The sequence below is a fragment of the Myotis yumanensis genome, unplaced genomic scaffold (assembly GCF_028538775.1).
Source record: "Myotis yumanensis isolate MYYU_CA2020_CCGP unplaced genomic scaffold, mMyoYum1.0.hap1 SCAF_22, whole genome shotgun sequence".
Lineage (NCBI taxonomy): Eukaryota > Metazoa > Chordata > Mammalia > Chiroptera > Vespertilionidae > Myotis > Myotis yumanensis.
In genome coordinates this window covers 15,415,027-15,440,780 of record NW_027223773.1, presented here as the reverse complement: position 1 = coordinate 15,440,780, position 25,754 = coordinate 15,415,027, and the positions used below count along the sequence as shown (strand labels likewise).

At 40.9% G+C, this 25,754-nt stretch overlaps 1 protein-coding gene across 5 annotated transcripts in view; it reads right to left on the bottom strand.

The window, feature by feature from the left end:
• Positions 1 to 399: 399 nt before the first annotated feature.
• LIN9 (lin-9 DREAM MuvB core complex component) overlaps positions 400 to 25,754 on the bottom strand; it is a 66,559-nt gene continuing 41,204 nt past the window's right edge. For all 5 annotated transcript variants that reach the window (XM_070401277.1, XM_070401273.1, XM_070401275.1 and 2 more), the window contains 5 exons: positions 21,854 to 21,934; positions 7,198 to 7,323; positions 2,613 to 2,792; positions 2,363 to 2,460; positions 400 to 1,768 (listed from right to left, as the gene is read on the bottom strand). In XM_070401277.1, the coding sequence (XP_070257378.1) occupies positions 1,663 to 1,768; positions 2,363 to 2,460; positions 2,613 to 2,792; positions 7,198 to 7,323; positions 21,854 to 21,934 (591 nt within the window). In that variant the 3' untranslated portion in view covers positions 400 to 1,662. The remainder of the gene's footprint in view (positions 1,769 to 2,362; positions 2,461 to 2,612; positions 2,793 to 7,197; positions 7,324 to 21,853; positions 21,935 to 25,754) is intronic.

The window sequence follows — 25,754 nt, the reverse complement described above, 5'->3', positions numbered from 1 at the left end:
TTAATAGAAATTGTAATTCCTGCCCTAGCCGGTTTGGCTCAGCGGATAGAGCGTCGGCCTGCGGACTCAAGGGTCCCAGGTTCGATTCCGGTCAAGGGCATGTACCTGGGTTGCGGGCACATCCCCAGTAGGGGGCGTGCAAGAGGCAGCTGAATCGATGTTTCTCTCTCATCGATGTTTCTAACTTGCTATCCCTCTCCCTCTCCCTTCCTCTCTGTAAAAAAATCAATAAAATATATATTTAAAAAAAAAAAGAAAAAGAAATTGTAATTCCTTAAAACTTCTTGAACAGAAGGAATACTTATCAACTTATATTAATGAAAATGTAGACAATATTAATTTTCATAGATCAATTTATTTAGAATTACAAATATTAAGAATAAAAGATTTATGCTTTTCTTAATTAACATAACAGTTGAGCTAAATATAAACTCTGCACTAAAGTTCTGCAGTGGCACAGAATATGGAAGCATTTTTAAACTATACAAAAATTTAAAATGGAAAATAATCTTGTTTGGTTTTTATACATTAACATATAAAAAGCCTCATTTTATGAGACATTTAAAAGAATTAAAGCCACTTCTACAGCTCTATCTTAAACTCCAAATCTGAAAACAATTTATTATATTTTGACTTTATAATATTCTATATTAAAACAAAGAGAATTCCAAATACACTTTTTACAAGATTAATATTTTAGGCAGGGTTTTCTTTAAAAAAAACAAAACCACAACCAAATACAAACCTTTTCTCTGTATTTCACAGCACAGGTTATTATGTTTTCCTTATAAAATCTTTTTACTTTATAAATGGTATATTGTTGGATTTTAACCAATAATTTGGTCTAAAACTTGTGCAAATAAACAAAAAATATGAAAATAGTGTGTTATCAGTCTTTTCTTTTTAATAAATCTCATAACAAGAGCACTTTTTGCCCTGAACTGACGGGGAAAGACATGCCAAGTCCACTTGCTGAGATTCAGCATTTTGCAAGTAATGGTTTTTTTCCTGCTCCTTCATTTTCTTTCAACAGACAAACAACAAAGGTTTCTTTTATAAATTATGATAAATTAAAATATTTATTATTATAAAATGATCTACAGAACCATGTCACATGGCAAGTATATACTATATATACTAGTACAGTCTGTATTCCCATCTACATTCCAGTGCCTTCCTTCACTCTAGGGCTTCCCATAGCTCATCGTGTCCTTTGAAGACTGAGATGGTGAGAGACTGAATGAACCAGAGTCGCCATTTTCCAGACGCAGTTTCCACACACATGTGCACAAAAGACCGTTGCTCCATGTTCTCCACTACAGCTGTCTGCACGTGTAGGGTTGAATTCATGCACATTAAAAAATGGCCAATGTATTCCTCCATGAAATTATGTTCAGACATTTTCAGTTTAAAAACAACTTGCTAATTAACATATGTAATACAAGCAATGCTACTGCAGCTGAATAATAAAAGAAAAATAAATATACTGATGGTCAGCAATGCTGGCATAAGAAGCAGTACAGTATATTAAAATGCCGTATTTGCAGATGTAAATTTCCCTTGTTTTCCAGCAGTCAGGTTATTTGGTCTTGGAAGCCTATATAAAGGGAAAGAACTTCTCGAAAACCATGTCCTATCAGTAGGAATAATTAAATCTTCTACTCAGTCTCTGTTGGTGTTATTTTCTGCAAAGGCATGTAAGTTTCCCATCTGGCTTAGGCCGCTCTGAATATGTGCAACGTGGATTTCTACATTATTCTGAAAGCAACTAAAGAAAGAAAAAATATAGTTAACTGCTTTATTTCACAAAATTAAAAACAATTTTTTAAAAAGGAAAATAGCTAAGAATATTAGGAAATAGCTAAGATAAGGATTCCACCCTTCACAGTAGCCCTAATTCTATGTCAGAACTAACTGAAGGAGGATACTCGAAAGCAGCAAGGAGCCAAGGAGTGATGGGAAGGGGATACTCTCTCTACCTCTATGCGGAGCCTCCATGCTAAACCAAAACCGAGCCGGGCTGGCGTGGCTCAGTGGTTAAGCGTGGACTTACGAACCAGGTGGTCACAGTCCAATTCCCCTCTCCCTCCCTCTCAGAAATCAATAAAAATATATATTTTAAAAAAAACAACTAAATATTATGTTTTCTGATTCCTTTATATAAAAATTCCATGTGGAAAAAAAATTCCACGTGAAGTTTCTATTCTATCAATAGACTGGATATAACTGAAAAGCTCTTTTACAATTTATTTAAAGGACACAAATTATGTAAGTACTTCACAAATATGCATAATTCTTAAAACTAGTACTGGAAATCACGGAATTTAATATAAAAATGATTAGGGTACATCTAATGAATTACCTGATATTAGAAACATCTATTGTACTCTTGATATCATTCAATGAATCTGTAAGTGATTTGAATTCAAAGGAATTCAGGTCTCCTCCTTCTGCTAGACACTAAAAGGAAAAAACATTTCAAAATTTAATTTATAGTTCAACTACAGACAAAAAAAATACCGATATAATCTATATATTGCAATTTTTTAGCAACAAATTAGCATAGTCCGTTTAGGTGTCGATATTAAGAAAACATTTTCTCCAAAATTTACCTTAATTTGTAATAAAATAGCTGTAAGCCTGGAGATGAGGTCTGTCAGGTTTTTATTTTCAACACAGGGCTGCCCTGCTGAGGAATTTGCATGCCGAACGATTTCCTGTGCTTCCTCCTCACACCTCCGTCTCATGTCTGTAGGCTGGTCTGCAGGCTGCAGCCCCTGGTCTGGAGCAAGCTGGACATGAGGATTGACACGTAAGATGGACTTTCATGAAGCCATGTCATTTGTGTGCTTGTGCCATTTTCAGATTTGGATGTTTACAAAATTAGCATTTATAACAAAAATTATGTGCACTCTTACCTTAGAAGTCTTTTTCTCCTATAACAGTTTTCTAAAGAAAATGAAACAAGCCCTAGCGGGTTTGGCTCAATGGATAGAGCGCCGGCCTGTGGACTGAGGGGTCCCAGGTTTGATTCTAGCCAAAGGCACATGCCCGGGTTGGGGGCTCGATCCCCAGTGGGGGGCATGCAGGAGGCAGCCGATCAATGATTCTCTCTTATCATTGATGTTTCTATCTCTGTCCCTCTCCCTTCCTCTCTAAAATCAATAAAATATATATATATTCTTAAAAATGAAACAAAAATTCTAGATAACCTTTTACCCAGATTGCATTTGACTTAACATTTGATCTGTTTGTGTATATATAATTCTTTTCCCTTATACTTTTTATCCCTAAATACTCATTATTTTCTAAGTACAAGAATATTGTCTTACATAAGAATAGTGCAGTTGCCCTAGCCAGTTTGGCTCAGTGGATAGAGCATCTGCCTGCGGACTGAAGGGTCCTGGGTTCGATTCCGGTCAAGGGCACATGCTCCGGTTGCAGGCTCAATCCCCAGTGAGGGCCGCCATGCAGAAGGCAACCAATCAATGATTCCCTCTCATCATTGATGTTTTTCTCTCTCTCTTCCTCACCCTTCATCTCTGGAATCAATAAAAAATGTTTTTTAAAAAAGAATAGTCCAGTTATCACACTCAGGGAATTTAACATTGATATAATTCCATTTTCTAATAGTCCACATTCAGATTTCTTAATTGACTCAAGGATGTCTTAACATGGCTGTTTCCCCCGAATGCATTTGGTTATCATGTCCCTTTAATTCCTTTACTTCATAACCTTCTATTTCCATAGTATTTCATGACCTTGATGTTTCCACAGTATTTCATGACCTTGATGTTTCCACAGTATTTCATGACCTTCTATTTCCATAGTACTTCATGTCCTTGATGTTTTTGAAGAGGACCCGCCAATTACTTTGTATAACATCCCTCAATGTGGTTTGTGTTTCCTCCTGACCACACTGAGGTTATGCAGTTTGGGCAGGAACCACAGTGTGGTGCTGACTTCTCTGTGGATCATGACCAGGAGGCATCTAGTCCCATCACTGTGGTGTTATCTTTGATCACTAGCTTAAGGCAGTTAAGTGTCTGCAGATTCCTCAACGTAAAGGACCTGCCCCTTAGTCATGAATAAGTATTTGAGAAGAGATTGTGAGGCTTTGTAAAGAATATGTACCCACTAGTCTTAGCATCTATTGATGATTCTCATCTTTACCAAATATTACTATGAGAGTTGACAAATGGTATCTTTCTCATTCTTATCATTCCTTCCACGTTTATTATTGATATTTTACTATTAAGAGTTTTTCCTTAAGAAATAAGTAATATTAGTGGACTCATGGATCTTATTTTATTCAATGGGTTATAACTTCTTACTATAATTACTTATGCTGAAGCTCAAATTGTCCCAGATTTGGCAAGTGGGGGTCCTGTTGAGCTGGTCCCTTCTGATACGTCCCCATAATTCTGGGGCACATTTTCCTTCCCTGGCACAGTAAGACGGTCCAGGCTCATCTTCTACATTCTCTGCCCCAGCTCTGGGATCTGTCTCCTTTCCAAGGAGCGCTGCTTCCTTTGTGGGAGAGCAGTGTTCAGGCGCCGAGATGCGGATGCTGGGTGTGCTCAGTGCGCTCAGGCTGTCCTGGCTCTAGGTTCTCTCAGCACACATCCACACGTACTTATACCCACGTTATAAACATAAAATGAACCAGGAATTCATACAATTCTTCCTAGTCTAGTCGCATACCGAAGGGTTCGCTCCTTTCTCCAACAGGGCGAGGCTCGGCTCCCATTATCCTCATATACTCACTTAACCATTTGCTTAGTCCTAGGACCGTGTCTCAGCATTGCTAACCCTTCACCACCATGAGAGAAACCCTATCAACTCGAGCTCAGTGTTGGTTTAACGTTTGGTTGACAAGATACTATGGTAAAGTCATGTGGACGCGTCTCTGCCCTTCAGGCTCATGCTGCTCCTCTGAACCAGTCAGGCTCCGTTGTTCGCATCCCACTTTACCGTTTACCTGTATTTGCTGAGGAAACAAACGCGGACAGAAATGTCACTCCCCCTCACTCCTCTAGCCCCACTCGGCTCCCAGATGGGTTTCGGGTTTATCCTTCCTAGGTGTTTGGGAAAAACTAAGCAGAGGCAAGTCTATTTTATTTCTGTGGATTTCTGCTTCCCCAAAGGTGACCTACAAATTTCGTGCCTTACTTTTTTCACTTACTGTATCCTGGACACTCCATCAGCAAATAGAGAGCTTCTGGGTTCGTTCTCGCAGCAGCAGAGCACTCCACTGTTCGCCTACACCGTATTATTTAGCCAATCCCCTGGGTGTGGGATTTTAGGTTTTATCTAATATTTTGCAATTACCAATATGCTCCAGTGAGTAGCCTAGTCCTCTAACACTTCCTAAAAAAAATTTTAATTGAAGTATATACATCACTACATAAAAGTTCAAAAATCATAAAGTATATGGACTAATGAATTTTCACAAATCAAACAAGCCTGAGAAATCAGCATCTAGATTAAATAATAGAACATTCCTTCAGAGGCCCTCTAACGCCAGCTTCCAGGGTAATGCTCGGAGGGTAACCACCATCCTGACTTCTAGCATCATAGACTAGCTTCTGAGCTTTACATACTGGTAAACGGAATCGTGCATTATATATATTCTTTTGTGTCTGATTTTATCTGCTCAACATTATATTAGTGAGTTCATCCATGTGTTGCATGTAGTTGTGTTCATTCATTCTCATTGCTGAGAATATTCCATTGGATAATTTTATGACAGTTTATTAACTTATTCTAATATTAATGGGTATTTGGGTGATTGCTAATTTTTGGCTATAATGAACAGTGATGCTATGAACATTCTAGTGTATATCTTTTGGTAAATATCTGTTCACATATATATTAAGTATTGGTATGTACTTAGGAGTACAACTTCTTAGTCATAAGTGTTCTCTCTGACATGTTCTTATATTAAAATCAATATTATACTTCCACAAAAGTACTCTGAAAATTGAGTAATTTTACTTCATTAGAAAACGAGCCTATCACAAAGGGCCTTGTGTACGTATGAAATTATACAAAAAGACTGATGGGCAACCCACTTCTGCATGTATCATCAGCTTTGTTATGGCATCTTTTTGTTGTTGTTGTTAATCCTCACCTGAGTGTATTTTTTTCCATTAATTTTTAGAGAGAGTGGAAGAAAGGGAAGGAGGGGGACAGAGAAAGAAACATTGATGTGCAAGAGACACATCGATTGGTTGCTTCCTGTAAATGCCCTGACCAGGGCCTGGGATCGAACCTGCAACCACATTCTATATATAATTTTTTAAAAAATATATTTATTGATTTCAGAGAGGAAGGGAGAGGAGACAGAGGTAGAAACATCAATGATGAGAGAGAATCATTGATTGGCTGCCTCCTGCACTGGGTATCAAGCCCACAACTCGAGCATGCAGCCTTCACTGGACTTGAACCTGGGACCTTTCAGTCCAACACTCTACCCACTGAGCAAACCAGCTAGGGCCATATATATAATTTTGTGTACATGATAATGGAAATTCACAAATAACCCTATGACCTCTGTGCTTGAGTTCAACAATCCACAGTTGTAATGTAAAGTTTAAAGGAGGAAGAAACAAAATTGTATACACGGCATGATCATAACTTAGTGATAACAAGCATATACTAGTATATATAAAAACTAAGGAGAAACAAACCAAAATATAGTCTTTGGGACGGCAGAATTAAGTTATTATATTTCTCCCTGACCAGGTAACTCAGGTGGCTGGAGCATCATCCTGATGTGCCAAGGTTGTGGGTTCGATCCCCAATCAGGGCACATGCAGGAATCAACCAATGAATGCATGAATGGGTGGGACAACAAATCTCTCTCTTCCCCCAAACCCTGTCCTCTTTCTCTCTAAAATCAATCAATAAACATTTTTTTAAAAGAGTAATTATTTTTCTAAAATTTTTTGAGACCTATATCAGTTGTAATCCAAACGAACAAAATCAATAAAACTGATAGCTCACTGGATATAAAAGCACTGTTCAACACTGATACTGTAAGGAATAAAAATATATATGAAATATGGTTCTGTTAAAGGATTTTATAAAGATATTGGCTTAGTTTGGATTTTCTAAAGTGTGTAACAGTATTAAGCTTCAAATGAAAGTATAGAGGGCACAGATCCTCAAGGGAAATTCATGCAAATTACCTACCTCATAGCAGTACTGCTGAACTTTATGCAAAACTTTGTTTAGGTCCTTGTTGAGCTGTTCAAGCTCTAGAACGATTGTTGCATATCTCCGCTGAAATTCAATGCCAATGGGCATGGAATATGATTTCTGAGAAGAAGAAAATCAGATTTTCATAAGGATTTTTTTGAGCAGTGCAATTTCAATGATCTAGTAAGAGATCTGACCTATCCAGTACAAACTAAAGGTTATTAGAATTGTCAATACTCAATGCCATACTTCTTGTGTGTCCTAACAACACTATGTACTGTTACTTGGAAGACTGTCTTTATTCTTAGAAGCATCATGATGTTTGCTATTTACTTTTTAAAAAAAGAAATATTATACAGACAAACCAAATGAAGCAAAATTGCTGATTCTATATAATGTTCCTTATATTAGTGTTTCAACTTTTTTCTAAGTTTGTGATTTTTCAAAATAAAAAGTTGGTAAAAAATTGTATGTACTCATTTAAAGGGTTTTAGTTATTTAAACTTAGTTGATTCTCCATCTGGATCAATTCAATATAGCATCATGGTTAAGCATGGATGCTAGTTAGAGTATAAACGTTCAAATCCCAAGTCAGTCACCTACTAGCTGTGTGACCTTAGCAAGTTCCTTAATCTTTCTGTGCTTTGTCTCCTCATCTGCAAAACAGGGATAATAAGACTATATACTAGATGGGATTAGGGCAAAGATAAAATGAAATAATACATGCCCCCCATATAGAAAAAGCTCAATAAAGCCCGGCAGGCGTAGCTCAGTGAACCAGGAGGTCACCATTGGATAACCAGTCAGAGCACACGCCCAGGTTGCGGGCTCAATCCCAGTGTGGGGCGTACAGGAGGCAGCCGATCAATGATTCTCTCTACTCACTGATGTTTCTAGGTCTCTCTCCCACTCCCTCTTTGAAATCAATAAATACATATTTAAGAGGGGGAAAAAGAAAATGGTCAATAAATGTGAATTGTTATCATCACTGCCATCATTCCGTATTTGCTTCCCATTAGTAAGTGTAAATGGACTTTGATTTCATTTCCTTTTCTCTCTTTACAGTACCGCCAACAAATCACACTCTCCATTCCATTCCAGCTACAAATGCTGCAATGAAATGCCTCCAGTGGAGCCAAATTTAACCCCATTTCTTTTTTCGGAAGATTTCCAAGAAACCAGATCAACTGCACCATCTAGGACAGTGGTTCCCAACTTATTTGGCCTACCGCCCGCTTTCCAGAAAAAATATTACTCAGCGCCCCCTGGAAATTAATTTTTTTTTATTTTAATAGCAATTAAACAGAAAGATATATGTATTAATGTTTCTACCTTTTTCGTAAAATATAGTAAAGAAAGGTGTAAATTAGAAACATTGAAGTTTGAAATTATGAAACTATTTATTGAACTCAGAATAGAAAGGTAATACAAAAAAAGTTAAAACAAATGCACCTGTGGCCATCACCGCCTCCCCTGGATCGCTGCAGCGCCCACTTTGGGAATCACTGATCTAGGAAGTATGGCTAAGAAGCAAGTACAGTGTACCTAGACTGTATAAGGATAAACTACTCACACGAACACCATCACAACATTACAATTATTCGAGCTAACAGAAACCTCATGCAGCCTGTCATTTTACAGATGAGAAAACTGAGGCCAAGTTAAATGTCTTACTTAATAAGCACACAGTATTAAAATGTTTTAATGACTTAATGGTGTCGATGAAGAGGCTAACATTACTAATTAGAGCTGACTAAAGTGCCAGGCACTCTGGTACTGGCACAAGAACAGACAAATAGACCAATGGAACCAAACAGAGAGCCCAGAAATCAACCCAAGCCATTATGCTCAATTAATATTTGACAAAGGAGGCAAGAGCATACAAGGGAGTCAAGACAGTCTCTTCAATAAATGATGCTGGGAAATTTGGTCAGATACATGCAAAAAAATGAAACTAGACCACCAACTTACACCATACACGAAAACAAACTCAAAATGGCTAAAGGACTTAAATGTAAGATGGGAAACCACAAAAATCCTACAAGACTCCATAGGCAGCAAAATAGCAGACATATGTCATAGCAATATCTTTACCAACACAGCTCCTAGGGCAATGGAGACTAAGGAGAAAATAAACAAATGGGACTACATCAAAATAAAAAGCTACTGCACAGCAAAAGAAACCATCAACAAAACAACAAGAAAGCCCACTGCACATTTGCCAATGTTATCTTTGATAAGGGTTAAGTCTCCAAAATTAACAGAGAACTCATACAACTTAAAAGGAAGATTAAACAATCCAATCAAAAAATGGGCAAAGGACCTAAATAGACACTTTTAGAAAGAGGACATACAGAAGGCCAAGAGACATGAAAACATGCTCACAGTCACTAATCATCCAAGAGATGCAAATGAAAACTACAATGAGGTACCATCTCACACCTGTCAGACTGGCTATCATCAACAAATCAACAAACGACAAGTGCTGGAGAGGATGTGGAGAAAAAGGAACCCTCGTGCACTGCTGGTGGGAATGCAGACTGGTGCAGCCACTGTGGAGAACAGTATGGAGTTTCCTCAAAAAATTAAAAATGGGAACTCCCATTTGACCTAGTAATCCCACTTCTAGGACTATATCCCATGAAACCGGAAACACCAATCAAAAAGGATATATGCACCCCTATGTTCATAGCAGCACAATTTACAATAGCTAAGATTTGGAAACAGCCTAAGTGCCCATCAGCAAATGAGTGGATTAGAAAACTGTGGTACATCTACACGATGGAATACTATGCTGCTGTAAAAAAGAAGGAACTTTTACCATTTGCAACAGCATGGATGGACCTGGAGAGCATTATGCTAAGTGAAATAAGCCAGTTGGAGAAAGATAAATATCACATGCTCTCACTCATATGTGGGATATAATGATCAACATAAATTGATGAACAAAAATAGATCCAGAGACAAATTGCAGGTGAAGTGTGTGTGTGTGTGTGGGGGGGGAGGTTAGAGAGTAACTAAGGGACTTGTATGCATGCATATTAGCATAACCCATGGACACAGACACTGGGGTGGTGGGGGCTAGCCTGGGGTGGGAATGGCTGGGGGGTCGGGGAGAGGGGTCAATCGGGGAAAAAGGAGACATATGTAAAACTTTAGACAATAAAATAAAAAATAAATTTACAATAAATAAGTGAAATAAAGTACCGGCACTATTCTCAGTATTTAATGCAGTCTTATGGAATCATCACAACCACCCCATGAAAAGGGTACTAGAATTACCCCGTTTCACACAGGAGGAATCTGCGGCCCATCTACCACAGCCACTAAGGGGTAAGCATGCAGGAGCTGAAGCCAGGCTGCATGGGTCAGGTTCCTCTGCACGGGCCACTCATGCCCTGGAAGAGGAGGAGAGGGACCGTCACAGGAGAGGAGGGGAGGGTAGCTCTAGACCAGCCTGGAATCATATCCAGGATGTCCTACTTTCAGTCTACCACTGGTGCCTCCTGCATCTCCCCTACCTAAGCCTCAATGTTTGTGGATTTGGCCCACTGTACTATCCAAAAACTTAGTATTTTATTACAGTGCAAGGAAAACAGGACCTGGTAAATTTAAGTTCATTTCCCTGTTGGATGGACTGGGGGTTACTGAAGACAGTGTTGAGTTTAATTAAGCATCTGATCATGTCTTTTCTTGAGGATAAGTATATAATTTGATAGACTCAGAACTAGTTAATCGAAATCAAAATAATTAAAGGCTCCACCATAGCCAATTTGGCTCAGTGGAGAGAGCATTGGTCTACGGACTGAAGGGTCCTGAGTTCGATTCTGGTCAAAGGCACATGCCTGGGTTGCGGGCTCGATCCCCAATTGGGGGCATGCAGGAGGCAGCCGATCAATGATTCTCTCTCATCATTGACGTTTCTTTTTTTTTTTTTTTTTTTTTTTTTTTTTTTTTTTTTTTTTTTTATTTTATTTTTTTTTTTTCCTCTTAAAGTATTACAAAGGGTATTACATAAGTATCCTTTTCCCCCCCCCCCCCGCCCTTGACAAACCACTACCCTCCCTTACCCCCCAGTGTCTTATGTCCATTAGTTATGCTTATATGCATGCATACAAGTCCTTCGGTTGATCTCTTACTCCCCTCCCTCCTGCCCCCCAACTCTCTCTGGCCTTCCCACTGCAGTTTGACAATCAGTTTGAGGCAGCTCTGCCTCTGTATCTATTATTGTTCAAAAGTTTGTAATGGTCTTTGTTATCCATGAATGAGTGAGATCATGTGGTATTTTTCCTTCATTGACTGGCTTGTTTCACTTAGCATAATGCTCTCCAGTTCCATCCATGATGTTGCAAATGGTAGGAGTTCCTTCTTTTTAACAGCAGCATAGTATTCCATCGTGTAGCTGTACCACAGTTTTCTAATCCATTCATCTACTGATGGGCACTTAGGCTGTTTCCAGATCTTAGCTATGGTGAATTGTGCTGCTATGAACATCTGGGTGCATATATCCTTTCTGATAGGTGTTTCTGGTTTCTTGGGATATATTCCTAGTAGTGGGATCACAGGGTCAAATGGGAGTTCCATTTCCAATTTTTTGAGGAACCTCCATACTGCCTTCCATAGTGGCTGCACCAGTCTGCATTCCCACCAGCAGTGCACAAGTGTTCCTTTTTCTCCACATCCTCTCCAGCACTTGTCGTTTGTTGATTTGTTGATGATGGCCATTCTGACAGGTGTGAGATGGTACCTCATTGTTGTTTTGATTTGCATCTCTCGGATGATTAGTGACTTTGAGCATGTTTTCATATGTCTCTTGGCTTTCTGAATGTCCTCTTTTGAAAGGTGTCTATTTAGATCCTTTGCCCATTTTTTGATTGGATTGTTTATCTTCTTTTTGTTAAGTTGTATGAGTTCCCTATAAATTTTGGAGATTAAGCCCTTATCAGATATGACGTTGGCAAATATGTTTTCCCACGAGGTGGGTTTTCTTGTTGTTTTGTTGATGGTTTCTTTTGCTGTGCAGAAGCTTTTTATTTTGATGTAGTCCCATTTGTTCAGTTTCTCTTTAGTTTCAACTGCCCTAGGAGCTGTATCAGTGAAGAAATTGTTTTGGCATATGTCTGAGATTTTGTTGCCTTTGTATTCTTCTAGAATTTTTATGGTTTCCTGTCGTACATTTAAGTCCTTTATCCATTTTGAGTTTATTCTTGTGTATGGTGTAAGTTGGTGGTCTAGTTTCATTTTCTTGCATATGTCTGTCCAAATTTCCCAACACCATTTATTGAAGAGACTATCTTGGCTCCATTGTATGTTCATGCCTCCTTTGTCAAAAATTAATTGAGCATATTGGTTCGGGCTAATTTCTGGACTCTCTATTCTATTCCACTGATCTATATGTCTGTTCTTGTGCCAGTACCAGGCAGTTTTGAGAACAGTGGCTTTGTAATACAGCTTGATATCTGGCATTGAGATCCCACCTACTTTGTTCTTTCTCAGGATCGTTGCAGCTATTCGGGGTCTTTTTTTATTCCAGATGAATTTTTGGAGAGTTCGTTCTAGATCTTTGAAGAAGGCCATTGGTATTTTAATGGGAAGTGCGTTGAATGTATAGATTGCTTTGGGTAGTATGGACATTTTAATGATGTTGATTCTACCAATCCAAGAACATGGTATGTTCTTCCATCTGTTTATGTCTTCCTCTATCTCTTTTTTCAACGTCCTGTAGTTTTCTGAGTAGAGGTCTTTAACCTCTTTAGTTAAGTTTATTCCTAGGTATCTTAATTTTTTTGGTGCGATGGTAAATGGGATTGTTTTTCTGATCTCCCTTTCTGAAAGTTCACTGTTGGTGTATAGAAATGCCTCAGATTTCTTGGGGTTAATTTTGTATCCTGCTACATTGCCAAATTCATGTATTAAGTCTAGTAGCTTTTTGATGGAGTCTCTAGGGTTTTGTATGTATAATATCATGTCATCTGCAAATAAGGACAGTTTTACTTCCTCTTTTCCAATTTGGATGCCTTTTATTCCTTCTTCTTGCCTAATTGCAATGGCTAATACTTCCAGTACTATGTTGAACAGGAGTGGTGAGAGTGGGCATCCCTGTCTTGTTCCTGTTCTTAGGGGAAATGGTGTTAGTTTTTGTCCATTGAGTATGATGTTGGCAGTGGGCCTGTCATATATGGCTTTTATTATGTTGAGGTATGATCCTTCTATTCCCACCTTTCTGAGAGTTTTTATCAAAAATGGGTGTTGGATTTTGTCGAATGCTTTTTCTGCATCAATTGATATGACCATGTGGTTTTTTTCTTTCAATTTGTTTATGTGATGTATCACATTTATTGATTTACGGATGTTGTACCATCCTTGCATCTCTGGGATAAATCCTACTTGGTCATGGTGTATGATCCTTCTGATGTACTGCTGGATCCGATTTGCTAAGATTTTGTTGAGGATTTTGGCATCTATGTTCATGAGGGATATTGGCCTGTAATTCTCTTTCATTGTGATGTCTTTACCTGGTTTTGGTATTAGGGTGATGCTGGCTTCATAGAATGAGCTTGGAAGCGTTCCTTCCTCTTGAATTTTTTGTAGTAGTCTGAGGAGGGTAGGTTTTAGTTCTTCCTTGAATGTTTGGTAGAACTCCCCTGTGAAGCCGTCTGGCCCTGGGCTTTTGTTTGCTGGAAGCTTTCTGATGACTGCTTCAATTTCTTCCATAGTTATTGGCCTATTGAGGTTTTTAGATTCTTCCTGATTGAGTTTTGGAATGTTGTATTTTTCTAGGAATTTGTCCATTTCCTCCAGGTTGTCCAGTTTGTTGGAGTAGAGTTGCTCGTAGTATTGTTTAACAATCATTTGTATTTCTGTGGGGTCTGTTGTTATTTCGCCTCTATCATTTCTGATTTGGTTTATTTGGGACCTCTCTCTTTGCTTCTTGGTGAGCCTGGCTAGGGGTTTGTCAATCTTGTTTATCCTTTCAAAGAACCAGCTCTTGGTTTCATTGATTTTCTGTATTGTTTTTTTGGTCTCTATTTCATTGATTTCTGCTCTAATCTTTATTATCTCCTTCCTTCTGCTCACTCTGGGGTTTTCTTGTTGCTCTCTTTCTAATTCTTTGAGTTGTAGAGTTAGATGATTGACTACCATTTTTTCTTGTTTTTTGAGATAGGCCTGTAGAGCTATAAACTTCCCTCTCAGGACTGCTTTCATTGTGTCCCAGAGGTTTTGGATTGTTGTGTTTTCATTGTCATTAGTGTCCAGGATGTTTTTAATTTCTTCTTTGATGTCATCGGTAACCCAATCAATATTTAATAACATGCTATTCAGCTTCCAAGTGTTTGAGTATTTTGGGTTGTTTTTATTGTAGTTTATTTCTAACATTATGCCATCGTGGTCTGTGAAGAAGCTTTTTATGATTTCAATCTTCTTGAATTTGTGGAGACTTTGCTTGTGACCCAATATGTGGTCTATTTTTGAATATGTCCCATGAGCACCTGAGAGGAATGTATATTCCGCAGCTGTGGGGTGAAGTGTTCTGAAGATGTCAATTAAGTCCATCTGATCTAGTGAGTCATTTAGGATTGCTGTTTCTTTGCTGAGTTTTTGTCTAGCGGATTTATCCAGTGATGTCAGTGGTGTATTAAAGTCCCCTACTATGATTGTATTGTTGTCGATCTCTCCCCTGATATCTTCCAGAAGTTTTCTTATGTATGTGGGTGCTCCTGCATTGGGTGCATATATGTTTACCAGGGTTATATCTTCTTGTTGTATTGATCCCTTTAGTATTATGAAGTGGCCTTCCTTATCTCTGGTTATGGCCTTCACTTTGAGATGTACTTTGTCAGATATAAGTATTGCTACCCCAGCTTTCTTTTCCTTTCCATTTGCGTGAAAGATATTTTTCCATCCCTTCACTTTCAGTCTGTGTGAGTCCCTTCTAATGAGGTGGGTCTCTTGTAGACAGCAGATGTATGGGTCATGTTTTTTTATCCATTCAGCCACTCGATGTCTTTTGGTTGGAGCATTTAGTCCATTTACATTTAAAGTTATTATTGAAAGGTATTTGTTTGTAGCCATTTCTTTTTGTGTGTGTGTGTGTGGCTGTTTTCTTTCTGAGCTTGATATTTCTTCTTTTTACACCAGTCCCTTTAGCATTTCTTGCATGGCTGGCTTGGTGGTGATAAACTCCCTTAGCCCTTTTTTGTCTGTGAAGCTTCTTATTTCCCCTTCAATTTTGAATGATAGCCTTGCTGGATAGAGTATTCTTGGATTCAGTCCTTTGCTTTGCATCACTTTGTAGATTTCCGTCCATTCTTTTCTGGCCTGATGTGTTTCTGTTGAGAAATCATTTGATAATCTAATGGGAGATCCCTTGTATGTTACTTTCCGTCTCTCTCTTGCAGCCTGTAAGATTCTCTCTTTATCCTGAACATTTGCCATGGTAATTATGATGTGTCTTGGTGTGGGTCTTTTCGGGTTCACCTTGTTTGGGACTCTCTGGGCTTGTGTGACTTTTTTCTTCCCCACCTCAGGGAAGTTTTCTGATATTATTTCTTCGAATAGGTTTTCTAATCCATGTTCATCTTTCTGTTGTTCTGGCACCCCTATTATTCGTATGTTGTTTCGTTTCATGTTGTCCCAAAGCTCCCTTAGGCTCTCCTCCTGTCTTTTAATTTTTTTCTCCATTTGCCGTACAGTTTGAGTGTGTTTTGCTTCCTTGTCTTCTAATTCACTAATTCGGTCCTCCGCTTCTCCCAGTCTACTGTTGATACTTTCAATGGAGTTTTTTATTGAAGCTATGTCACTCTTCATTTCTTCTTGGGACTTACTTAAGTTGTTGATTTTTTCATCTGTTTCTTCTAGCTTCTTGCATAAGTAGTTGAGTTTTTCATCTGTTTCTTCTTGCTTCTTGAACATGTGGTGCATGTACTCTAGGAACCTTATTCTGAATTCTTTTTCCGTCATGTTGCATATCTCTGTCTCACTTAGCTGCTTTTCTGGCGAGTCCTCCTTTTCTTTCCTTTGGGGGTTTCTTTGCCTACCCATGTTTGATCTCGCTGACATATGTAGATGTTGAGGTGTTCAGTGGCTGCTCCCTGGGTGGCAGGGGCTCCTTGGGTTGTGGTTGCTGCTCAGACGGTTGCGGTAGCAGCTGCTTTCCAGTTGGCAGCAGCTCCTCTGGTGGGTGTTGTTCACAGCTGTGTTGGCTCTTCTGGCTGGTGGGGGGAGGCTTCACGTACAGTTGCTGTTCCACAGACAGAGGGTGTGGTGATCAGGAGGCTGTGGTGATCAGGAGGCTGCGGTGATCAGGGGGCTGCTGTTGCTTGGATCTGCTGCGTTGATTTAAAGGCACAAAATACAACAGAGCAAGGCACAACGTACCAGGCACTGAACACAAGTATATTCACAATATTAATAACTCCAAATAAAGGTGACCAACCGAATTAAGAGAATTAGGGGATAAGGGAGAAAGAAGAGAAGAAGATAAAAGAGAGAACAGAAAAGAAAAATAAGAAAAAAACAAACAAAAAAGGAGTGCAAAAATAGAATTGGGAAAAAAGAGGGGGGAAAAAAGAGAGCGAAAAAAGAGAATGAAGTAGAAGTGGGGAAGAGACTCCCCGTATGAGGAGCAAACTCCAATAGAACTGCCACTAATCTCAACAAATTCCAGCAACAGATCCCTGGAGATGAATGCAAACTACAAACCACCAATAATATCCAGAGGGGTAAGGGAAAACAGAAGCACAAAAATAGCTGGGGTGGGGTGGGGGAGGGAAGGGAAAAACCAGCAGAAAAAAAAAAGAAAAAGAAAAAGAAAAAGAAAAACAACCTCACAACCAGTCCTAAAAAAGAAGAAAAAACACAAAACAAAACAAACAAACAAATTTAAAAAAAAAAAAAAAAAAAAAAAAAAAAAGCCCAATATATTCAACAATCAAGAAAACAATAGAAAGATAAGAGAGAAAAAAAAATGGTTGGAAAGTGAAGAAGGATAAAGAATAGGTGTATAAGGATTTAGAGCAGTAGATTGGAAATAGGATATATAAGTAGGGTGGAATTAGACAGGGGGTAAAAAGAGGGAATTGGGAAGGTCTGGAGCAGGAATAGGGTAAGAGAAACAGGACACCAAAAGGGGAAAAGTAAGGAAGAGGGTTTTAGCAAAGAGGTGGAATTGAGATAGGGAAAATTAATGCTAAAGGAACGATGAAAATAGAATGGAGAACACTAATCCCAAAAGAAAATAAAGAGAAAATAAAATGGCACTTTAAAAAATGGTAAAATGGTAGGAGTAATAATACTGGTTAAAAATAAAAATGTGGTAATTGAAAGGGTAAAATCAGGTGATGGAAAAAGAAGAAAAAGAGAAAAAAAAAATAAAAATAAAAAAAATGGTTTCTTAGTAAAAAGGTGAAAAAATTAAAAAGAAAAAGAAAAAGAAAAAATTTGCAGTAGTGATGGTCTTTCGGTTCTTCTACTCTTCAGCCTGGTTCGCCTTGGTCCTGCCAGGTATTTAGGAGAGTGTTGCCTGCATTACACTGTTCCTCCGTGTTGTAAATCACAGTCCTGATTTTAAAGCAGGCCGTATTTGTGATCCAGTCTGCCTTAATTTGTATTCCCCTAAGAGTCAGTTTGTGGCTCAACCTCTGGGTGGCAGTGTTTTTGGGTTGGCCTCTGAGGCTATACAGCTTCTCTATCACATCATTGACGTTTCTATCTCTCTCCCTTCCTCTCTGAAATCAATAAAAATATCTTCTGTAATAATCTATAATAATAAAAGCATAATATGCTAATTAGACTGGGCAGCCAAATGACCTTTCGGATGTCCTTCCAGACGAAGCTGGGGCTGCAAGGGCCGAAGAAAGCCGCTGTGCCTGCGAGTGCCGAGCCCCTTGCATGAATTTCATGCATCAGGCCTCTAGTATTTAAAATAAATAAATATATATATATAATTAAAGGCTCCGTATCATCCTGCACAGAATTCATTAGTGGATGTCAAAAACCTTGATCCTCAACTTTTGTGTTCAACGGGTCTTCTGTTTTGTTTTTCTTCTTTTTTTAAATATATTTTTATTAATTTCAGTGAGGAAGAGGGAGAGAGACCTAAAAACATCAATGAGTGAGAATCATTGATCAGCTGCCTCATGCACGCCCCCTCCTGGGGATTGAGCCTACAACTCAGGCATGTGCCCTTGACCTGAATTGAACCTGGGACCCTTCAGTCCTCAGGTTGTCGCTCTATCCACTGAGCCAAACCAGCTAGGACTATGTTCAACAGTTTTATAAGTTGTTTAAAAAACATATAAGGACTTTACATACGTACATCAAAATGTAAAAAGTTGGGAAATGGCTAACATGTTAGATATGTTAAATATCTAGGCGGAAATAAGTTAGATTAGTGGTTACCTATGTATGGGGTGGGGAAGTGATTAAGGGGAAATGAGGAGTGACTTCTATATGGGATTGCCCTAGCTGGTTTGGCTCAGTGGATAGAGCATCGGCCTGCAGACCAGGGGGTCCCAGGTTCAATTCTGGTCAAGGGCACATGCCCAGGGTTGTTTCTATATCTGTGTGATATTTTAGGGAGTTAGAAGCATTAAAAATGGGATGAAGGCACAGTCTCTCTCCCCTTGTTTGTTTGTTTGTATTTGTCCCAAACCCAAATCCACTGCCTCTGTGCAGGAGGCAGCCAATCAATGATTCTCTCTCATCATTGATGTTTCTATCTCTCTCCCTCTCCCTTCCTCTCTGAAATAAAAATATATTTTAAAAAATAAAAAATAAATAAAAGGTATGGGATTTCTTTTGGAAATAATGGAAATGCTCTAAAATTGACTGTGATGACCACACAACTTGTAAACTGAACTGTAAACTAACAACTACTGAACTGTTCACTTACTGCAAACAGGTGAATTGCACGGTATGTGACTATTTTAATAAAGCTGTTATTTAAAAAAACCCTGCCCTTTTAAATATGTTACTCTTATTGCTATGGCTTTCTATCAATCCCTCCTATAATCAGCTAGTGTGCTTTAGGTGGTCACATCCAGGTGGAGTGTGACATAAAACATGGATTCTATTTTGAAGATTGGTTAACTGTTAAGAAGATTTCTGCATAGATTCATGATCCTCAAAATAAGACAACTAACAAACATGGTAAGGACAATGTGACAACATATTCAGGGCGAGAAAACCAGCTCTTGGAGCAGTGAGTATGAGAAAGGGAAGGGGCATAGAACACGCAGTACCCAGTTTCCCAGAACCACTGAGACAGGACTTTAAAGGGTAAGTCAGAGCTCTCAGCGATACATTCCCCTTCCCTACTCCTTAATTGTTCATGTCCATGTGTGACAAGACAAATTTTCAAAGTGGAAAAGCAAAATAGACTGAGACTATTAGTTCAATATCTATTTTTATAAATTGTTGAGGCAATTCAAATCTATTTTAATAAATTCCACACACACAATTAATTTGTGAATGATCTATATGAGTATATTTTGAATATTTAAATAGAAAAGGCATATTGAAATTAAAAATCTTAGACAAACTTTCACTGACTTTAATATACTATGTAATTTGACCAAGAAATGGTAGCTCAAACTTTAACTCTGAATGAACCTGATAAGAAAACTTCTCAGGTGTATGATTGAGAAATTTGTCCTTGTTCCATAAAAGTGACTAAAGTGTCCTATATAATAAAGCAGCACTATGCAAATTGACTGTCACTCCGTTGCGCTGTAACAAGATGGCTGTGCCCACAGTGGAAGCAGGGTTCCCATAATGAGCCATAACAAGTGGTCAGCAGGGACCTGAGGCTGCGTGGCACCGGGCAGGAGCGGGGGACCTGAGGCTGCGCCCCCCGCCCGGAGGGGCTTGATGGGAGACCTTAGGCCACTCCTCCTGCGCCAGCGCCAGGCTGGGGGACCGCAGGCTGCGCCCCCTGCCCCGGCGCCAGACCGGGGAACCTGATGATGGGCTGGGGGACCTGAGGCTGCACCCCCCACCTGGTGGGGCTTGATGGGGACCTGAGGCTGTGCCCCCTGCCCGGCGCCAGGCCAGGGGACATGAGGCTGCGCCCCCCACAAAGCGGGGCTTGATGGGGGGTTGGGCCGGCCAGGTCTGGATCTCGCCCAATGGGGGTGGGGCCGGCCTGGTCTAAGTCTCACGCAATTTTGAGGTGCACACGGGTGGGCGGGAACTTGACTCTAATTCCGTGGCATGCCCCAGACTCTAACAGGAGGCAGATTTTCAATATACATTTTACTAATTTTCTTTCATCTCTGACACTTCTATTATAGAGAAAGGGCAAATAGCAATATTAAAATATTTCCTCTAATTAATTCCCTTTTAATGTGCACAAATTTCGTGCACCAGACCACTAGTTTTAATATAATATAATTTCCTCCCCCTTTCACTTTACAAACAGAAAGTTTAAACATTTGCTTTTGCTGGGTAAAATATGAGATAAACATTTGAGCTTTCCAAAATTCAAGGAGACTTTACCAGACCAACATTCTATTTTCTTTGTAAATTCCATATGAACCAACTTTTGACTTTGTTGATCACCTTAATTCAAAACATTTTCTTAGTCTCCAACACAATTATTTGATCAATAGTTTAGTGCTGCATTTAAAATTTTTCAAGCATTTTTTCTTGGCATCCTTTTGTTACTATCTTCTAAGCTTATCTGCACTGTGATCAGAGGACATTCTGGAGAATTCTAAACATCTCGAAATTTGTTGGAATCTGATTCAGGGCCAGCATACAATTAATTACTGTAAATATTCTATGTGTGTATCCAAAGAATAGTATCCTGTAGTTGGTAGGTATAATATTGTACCTATGTTAATAAAAGCAAGTTTGTTGACTGTATATCAAATCTGTATATCCTTATTGATTTTTTGACTACTTGTTTTATTTGTTACTAAGAGGCTATGGAAACTGTCCCATTACAGCAGTGGCTCTGTCTTTTTCCTTTGAGTTTTGGCGATTTTTGCTTTATATATCTGGAGGCTAAATTATTAAGTACATATAAATTTCAAATTACTAATTTTTAAATTATACCTTTATCATTAGCAAGATACCTCTTTATGTCCTGTAATATCTATTGCCCTGAATTTTACTGTCAGCTATTACTATAGCTATAAGATCTTTTGTTGTTATTTTAAAACTTTGCACTGAATATCTTTTCATTCATTTACATTTTTATCTTTTGAGAGTCCTTTTATATTCAATGTGTCTCTTTTATATATCACAGAGTTTGAATTTTATTTTTCCTCCAGTTTGGAATTCTTAGTGATAACAAATGAATATTTAAAAATAACATTTATCTCGCCCAGCTGGCGTGGCTCAGTGGTTGAGCGTCGACCTATGAACCAGGAGGTTAAGGTTGGATTCCCAGTCAGGACACATGCCTGGGTTGTGGGCTCGACCCCCAGGGGGGTGCGTGCAGGAGGCAGCTGATCAATGATTCTCTCTCATCATTGATGTTTCTATCTCTCTCCCTCTCCCTTCCTCTCTGAAATCAATAATAATATGTTTTTTAAAATAAACATTTATCTCAAAGTTTTCTTCCATAAAATATTTTAAAAATCCTTACAGAAGCTCCCACTATTTCAAAAGTAGACAAGCAAAGAACAATAAAAAACATCCTTACCAATTTTTCTGCATCGGTGTTCATTTCCCTTAATTTCTTGATATGTTCCTTTTTAATCATGAGAATTTTTGATAATTTGGTCTACAGAGAAATAAGAGATATTTTAAGTGTATCAGTTAGCCATCAAATTTCCAATTTTTCACTAAGATATTTGAGCAGATTTCAGTACTTCAATATAAATATAGCACAGGCATCCTATCTAATAAAAGAGAAACATGGTAATTAGCCATACCTCCGCTACCCTTCCCATTGGCTAATCAGGGTGATATGCAAATTAACTGCCAGCCAAGATGGCGGCCGGCAGCCAGGCAGCTTGAAGTGAACAGGAGGCTTGCTTGCTTCAGTGACAGAGGAAGCCAACGTTCTCCACCTGCGCTGCCGGCCTCTGAGCTTGCAGTTTGAAACATTGTTACAAATATAGAAGCTAAACAAAACCCCATAAACCTGCTTTCAGCCAGCCGGGATCTCAGAGCTGGAGTTGAAACAGTGTTTCGATTATAGAACCCAAACAAACCAGATACCTGCTTTCAGCAGCCGAGGCCTCAGAGCTGGAGCCAAGCCTCAGAGCTAAAGCTGGCCCAGAATAAAAAAAAAAAAAAAGAAAAAAATCGGTTGGGAGCTTCAGTCACCTGCCAGCCTGAAAATAGCCCTCAGCCCCTCACCCAGACTGGCGAGGCACCGCAGTGGGGACCCCCACCCTGAAGGGGGTGTGACCAGCTGCAAACAGCCATCATCCTCTCAACCAGGCTGGCCAGGCACCCCAGTGGGGACCCAGCCGGCCCCCACCCGTGCACCAGGCCCCCACCCGTGCACCAGGCCTCTATCCTATATAGTAAAAGGGTAATATGCCTCCCAGCACCGGGATCAGCCGAACTGCGAGGCCTCCCGGCACCGGGATCAGCGTGACAGGGGGCAGCGCCCAAACCCCGATTGCCCTCCAGCAGTGTGTGTGACAGGGGGCAGGGCCACAACCTCCCTATCCGCCCTGCTCTGTTCATGACAGGGGAAGGCGCTCCAACCCCCTGATCAGCCCTGCTCTGTGCCTGATAGGGGGGAGTTCCCCAACCCCCTGATCGCCCTGTGTCTCTGTGTGTGACAGGGTGCAGCGCCCCAACCCCCTGATCAGCCCTGCTCTGTGCCTGATAGGGGGGAGTGCCCCAAGCCCCTGATCGCCCTGCGGCTCTGTGTGTGACAGGGTGCAGCGCCCCAACCCCGATCGGTCCTGCTCTGTGTGTGACACGGTGTGGCGCCCCAACCCCCCCCCCCCCACGGGCCCTGCTCTGTGTGTGACGGGGTAGAGCCATAACCTCCCCATCAGCCCTGCCCTGAGTGTGACAGTGGTGGCGCCCCAACCCCCTGATCGGCCCTGCTCTGTGGGTGATAGAGGGCGGCGCCCCAACCCCCCCCCCCCCCGACAGGCCCTGCTCTGTGTGTGACGGGGTAGAGCCATAACCTCCCCATTGGCCCTGCCCTGAGTGTGACAGGGTGTGGCGCCCCAACCCCCTGATCCACCCTGCTCTGTGTGTGACAGGGGGCAGTGCCCCAACTCCTCTATCGGCCCTACTCTGTGAGTGACAGGGGGGAGCTCCCCAACCCCGACTGGCCCTGCTCTGTGCGTGACAGGGGGGAGCTCCCCAACCCCCTGATGGGCCCTGCTCTGTGCATGACAGGGGGCAGCGCCCCAACCCCGATTGGCCCTGCTCTGTGCGTGACAGGGGGTGGTGCTGCAACCTCCCCATCGACCCCGCCTTGAGTGTGACAGGGGGCGGTGCCCCAACCCCCCAATCGGCCCTACCCTAAGCGTGACTGGGGGTGGCATTGCAACCTCCCGATCCGCCCTGCTCTGTGCATGACAGGGGGCGGCGCCCCAACTCCCCAATCAGCCCTGCTCTAAGCCCGACCAGGGGCCGCACCTAGGGATTGAGCCTGCCCTCTGCCACCCGGGAGCAGGCCTAAGCCAGCAGGTCGTTATCTCCCGAGGGGTCCCAGACTGCGAGAGGGCACAGGCCGGGCTGAGGGACCCCCTCTCCCTCCCTGAGTGCACAAATTTTTGTGCATCGGGCCTCTAGTCTATAATAATAAAAGCATAATATGCAAATCGACTGAACAACTGAACAGCAGAACGACTGTCTGGACGACCAAGCTATGACATGCACTGGCACCAAGGCAGGTGCGATGCAATTGGTCGGGGGCCCCGCCATTGCCCCACGATCGCCCTGCAGGGGGAGGCCCAGGCCACTCTCTGCGCGGTGACTGACCTCGGAGTTCCGGCTGGGTGGGCGGGCCTCCATCTGTGGGGCGATCGATCTGGGGGCCCCGCGATCCATCACCCCACAGAGGGAGGCCCAGGACATCGCCCAGTGACGCTGAGGCAGGTGTGTGGGGCCAGCCAGCGATCGCCCCGCAGAGGGAGGCCCAGGCCAGCCAAGTGATCGCACCCCACGCCTATCACCCACAGAGGGAGGCGACCGGTGGCAGGGGAGGGGAGGGGGCAGTGCTGCACAGATGGCTAGGTGGGGCCAGCTGCCGGCAGCCAGGGGAAGGAAAGCCCTGATAGGCCCTGATCACCGGCCAGGCCTAGGGACACTACTCAAGGGGTCCTGGATTGCGAGAGGACGCAGGCCGGGCTGAGGGACCCCCACCTCCTGTGCACGAATTTCGTTGACCTGGCCTCTAGTTTTATTTTATAAATCTGATTGGCTGACAGAAAAATATTATTTAAAATCCACTGCAACTAGGACACTTCAAGAGGACAACAGAGTCCACCTGAACAAGCTTTCACTGGCCCAAAATGGGACAACTGGTGAACCACCAAGAACAGTATCTGCGACGGATTAAAGCACAGATATGTTAAAACCCATGTGTTCATATTAGTACTCTCAAAAAACCACTGTTAAAGAATGCTAGTGACTACACACATTATTTTATAAAATGGGGGGAAAGAGGAAAATCAAGCATTTATCCTGCCTTTCCTATATAAACTATGCCATTAGGTAACCAAGTAATAGATTAGGGGAAATTTTTCTTTATAGAACTCTTTCAACTAATAAGTGAAGAAGAAGTAACAGAACGAGAATAGCACCATTTACAATCCTAATGAATGGCGGATCTGGGCATTGATAAATAGTACCAGCTAACATTATATTTAAAAAGAGATAAAATAGCATGAGTTTCTTATCAGAATACATAACTACCTACAGAAGTAGGCACATAAAACAAGTAAACCAACCAAATAAAAAACCCAAATCTAATCAAAACTCTATATCCAATAAGCAATTCTCATGAAACACAAAACACAGATCATGTTGAATGATACCACAAGGATTCAGTCAGCAAAATCCACAGTGGAACCCCTGCCGGCGTTGCTCAGTGGTTAGAGCATTGGCCTGTGTACGGAAGGGTTGCGTTCCCATCTTTGTTGGGTGCACGGGGGAAGCAACCAGTCAACATGTCCCTCTCACACTGAAGTTCCCCCCCCCGCCCCCCCGCTTCTCTCTCTCTCTCTCTCCCCCTCCTTTCCACTCTCTGAAAATGAAAAAAATATCCTCAAAGGAGATAGATAGATAGATAGATAGATAGATAGATATATATATATATATATATATAAAAACAGACTCTGGGAGACTCTATGGACAAGTAACTTGTATGGGGAAACAGAGCATCTAACATTTAAGAGACAACTGAAAAATTTAAATGCTGACTGGATATCTGATACTAATAAGATATTTTAACTTTTTAGATGTAACAATATTAGAGTTGTGATTCTTTTTATAAAAAGAGCCCTTATCTTTTGGAAACACATAATGAAATATTTACAGATAAATGATATCCAAATAACACAAAAGGGAGAAAGTGGGAGTAAAGGTGAAATCGTACGGGCCAGGAGTTTTGTTTTGTTTTT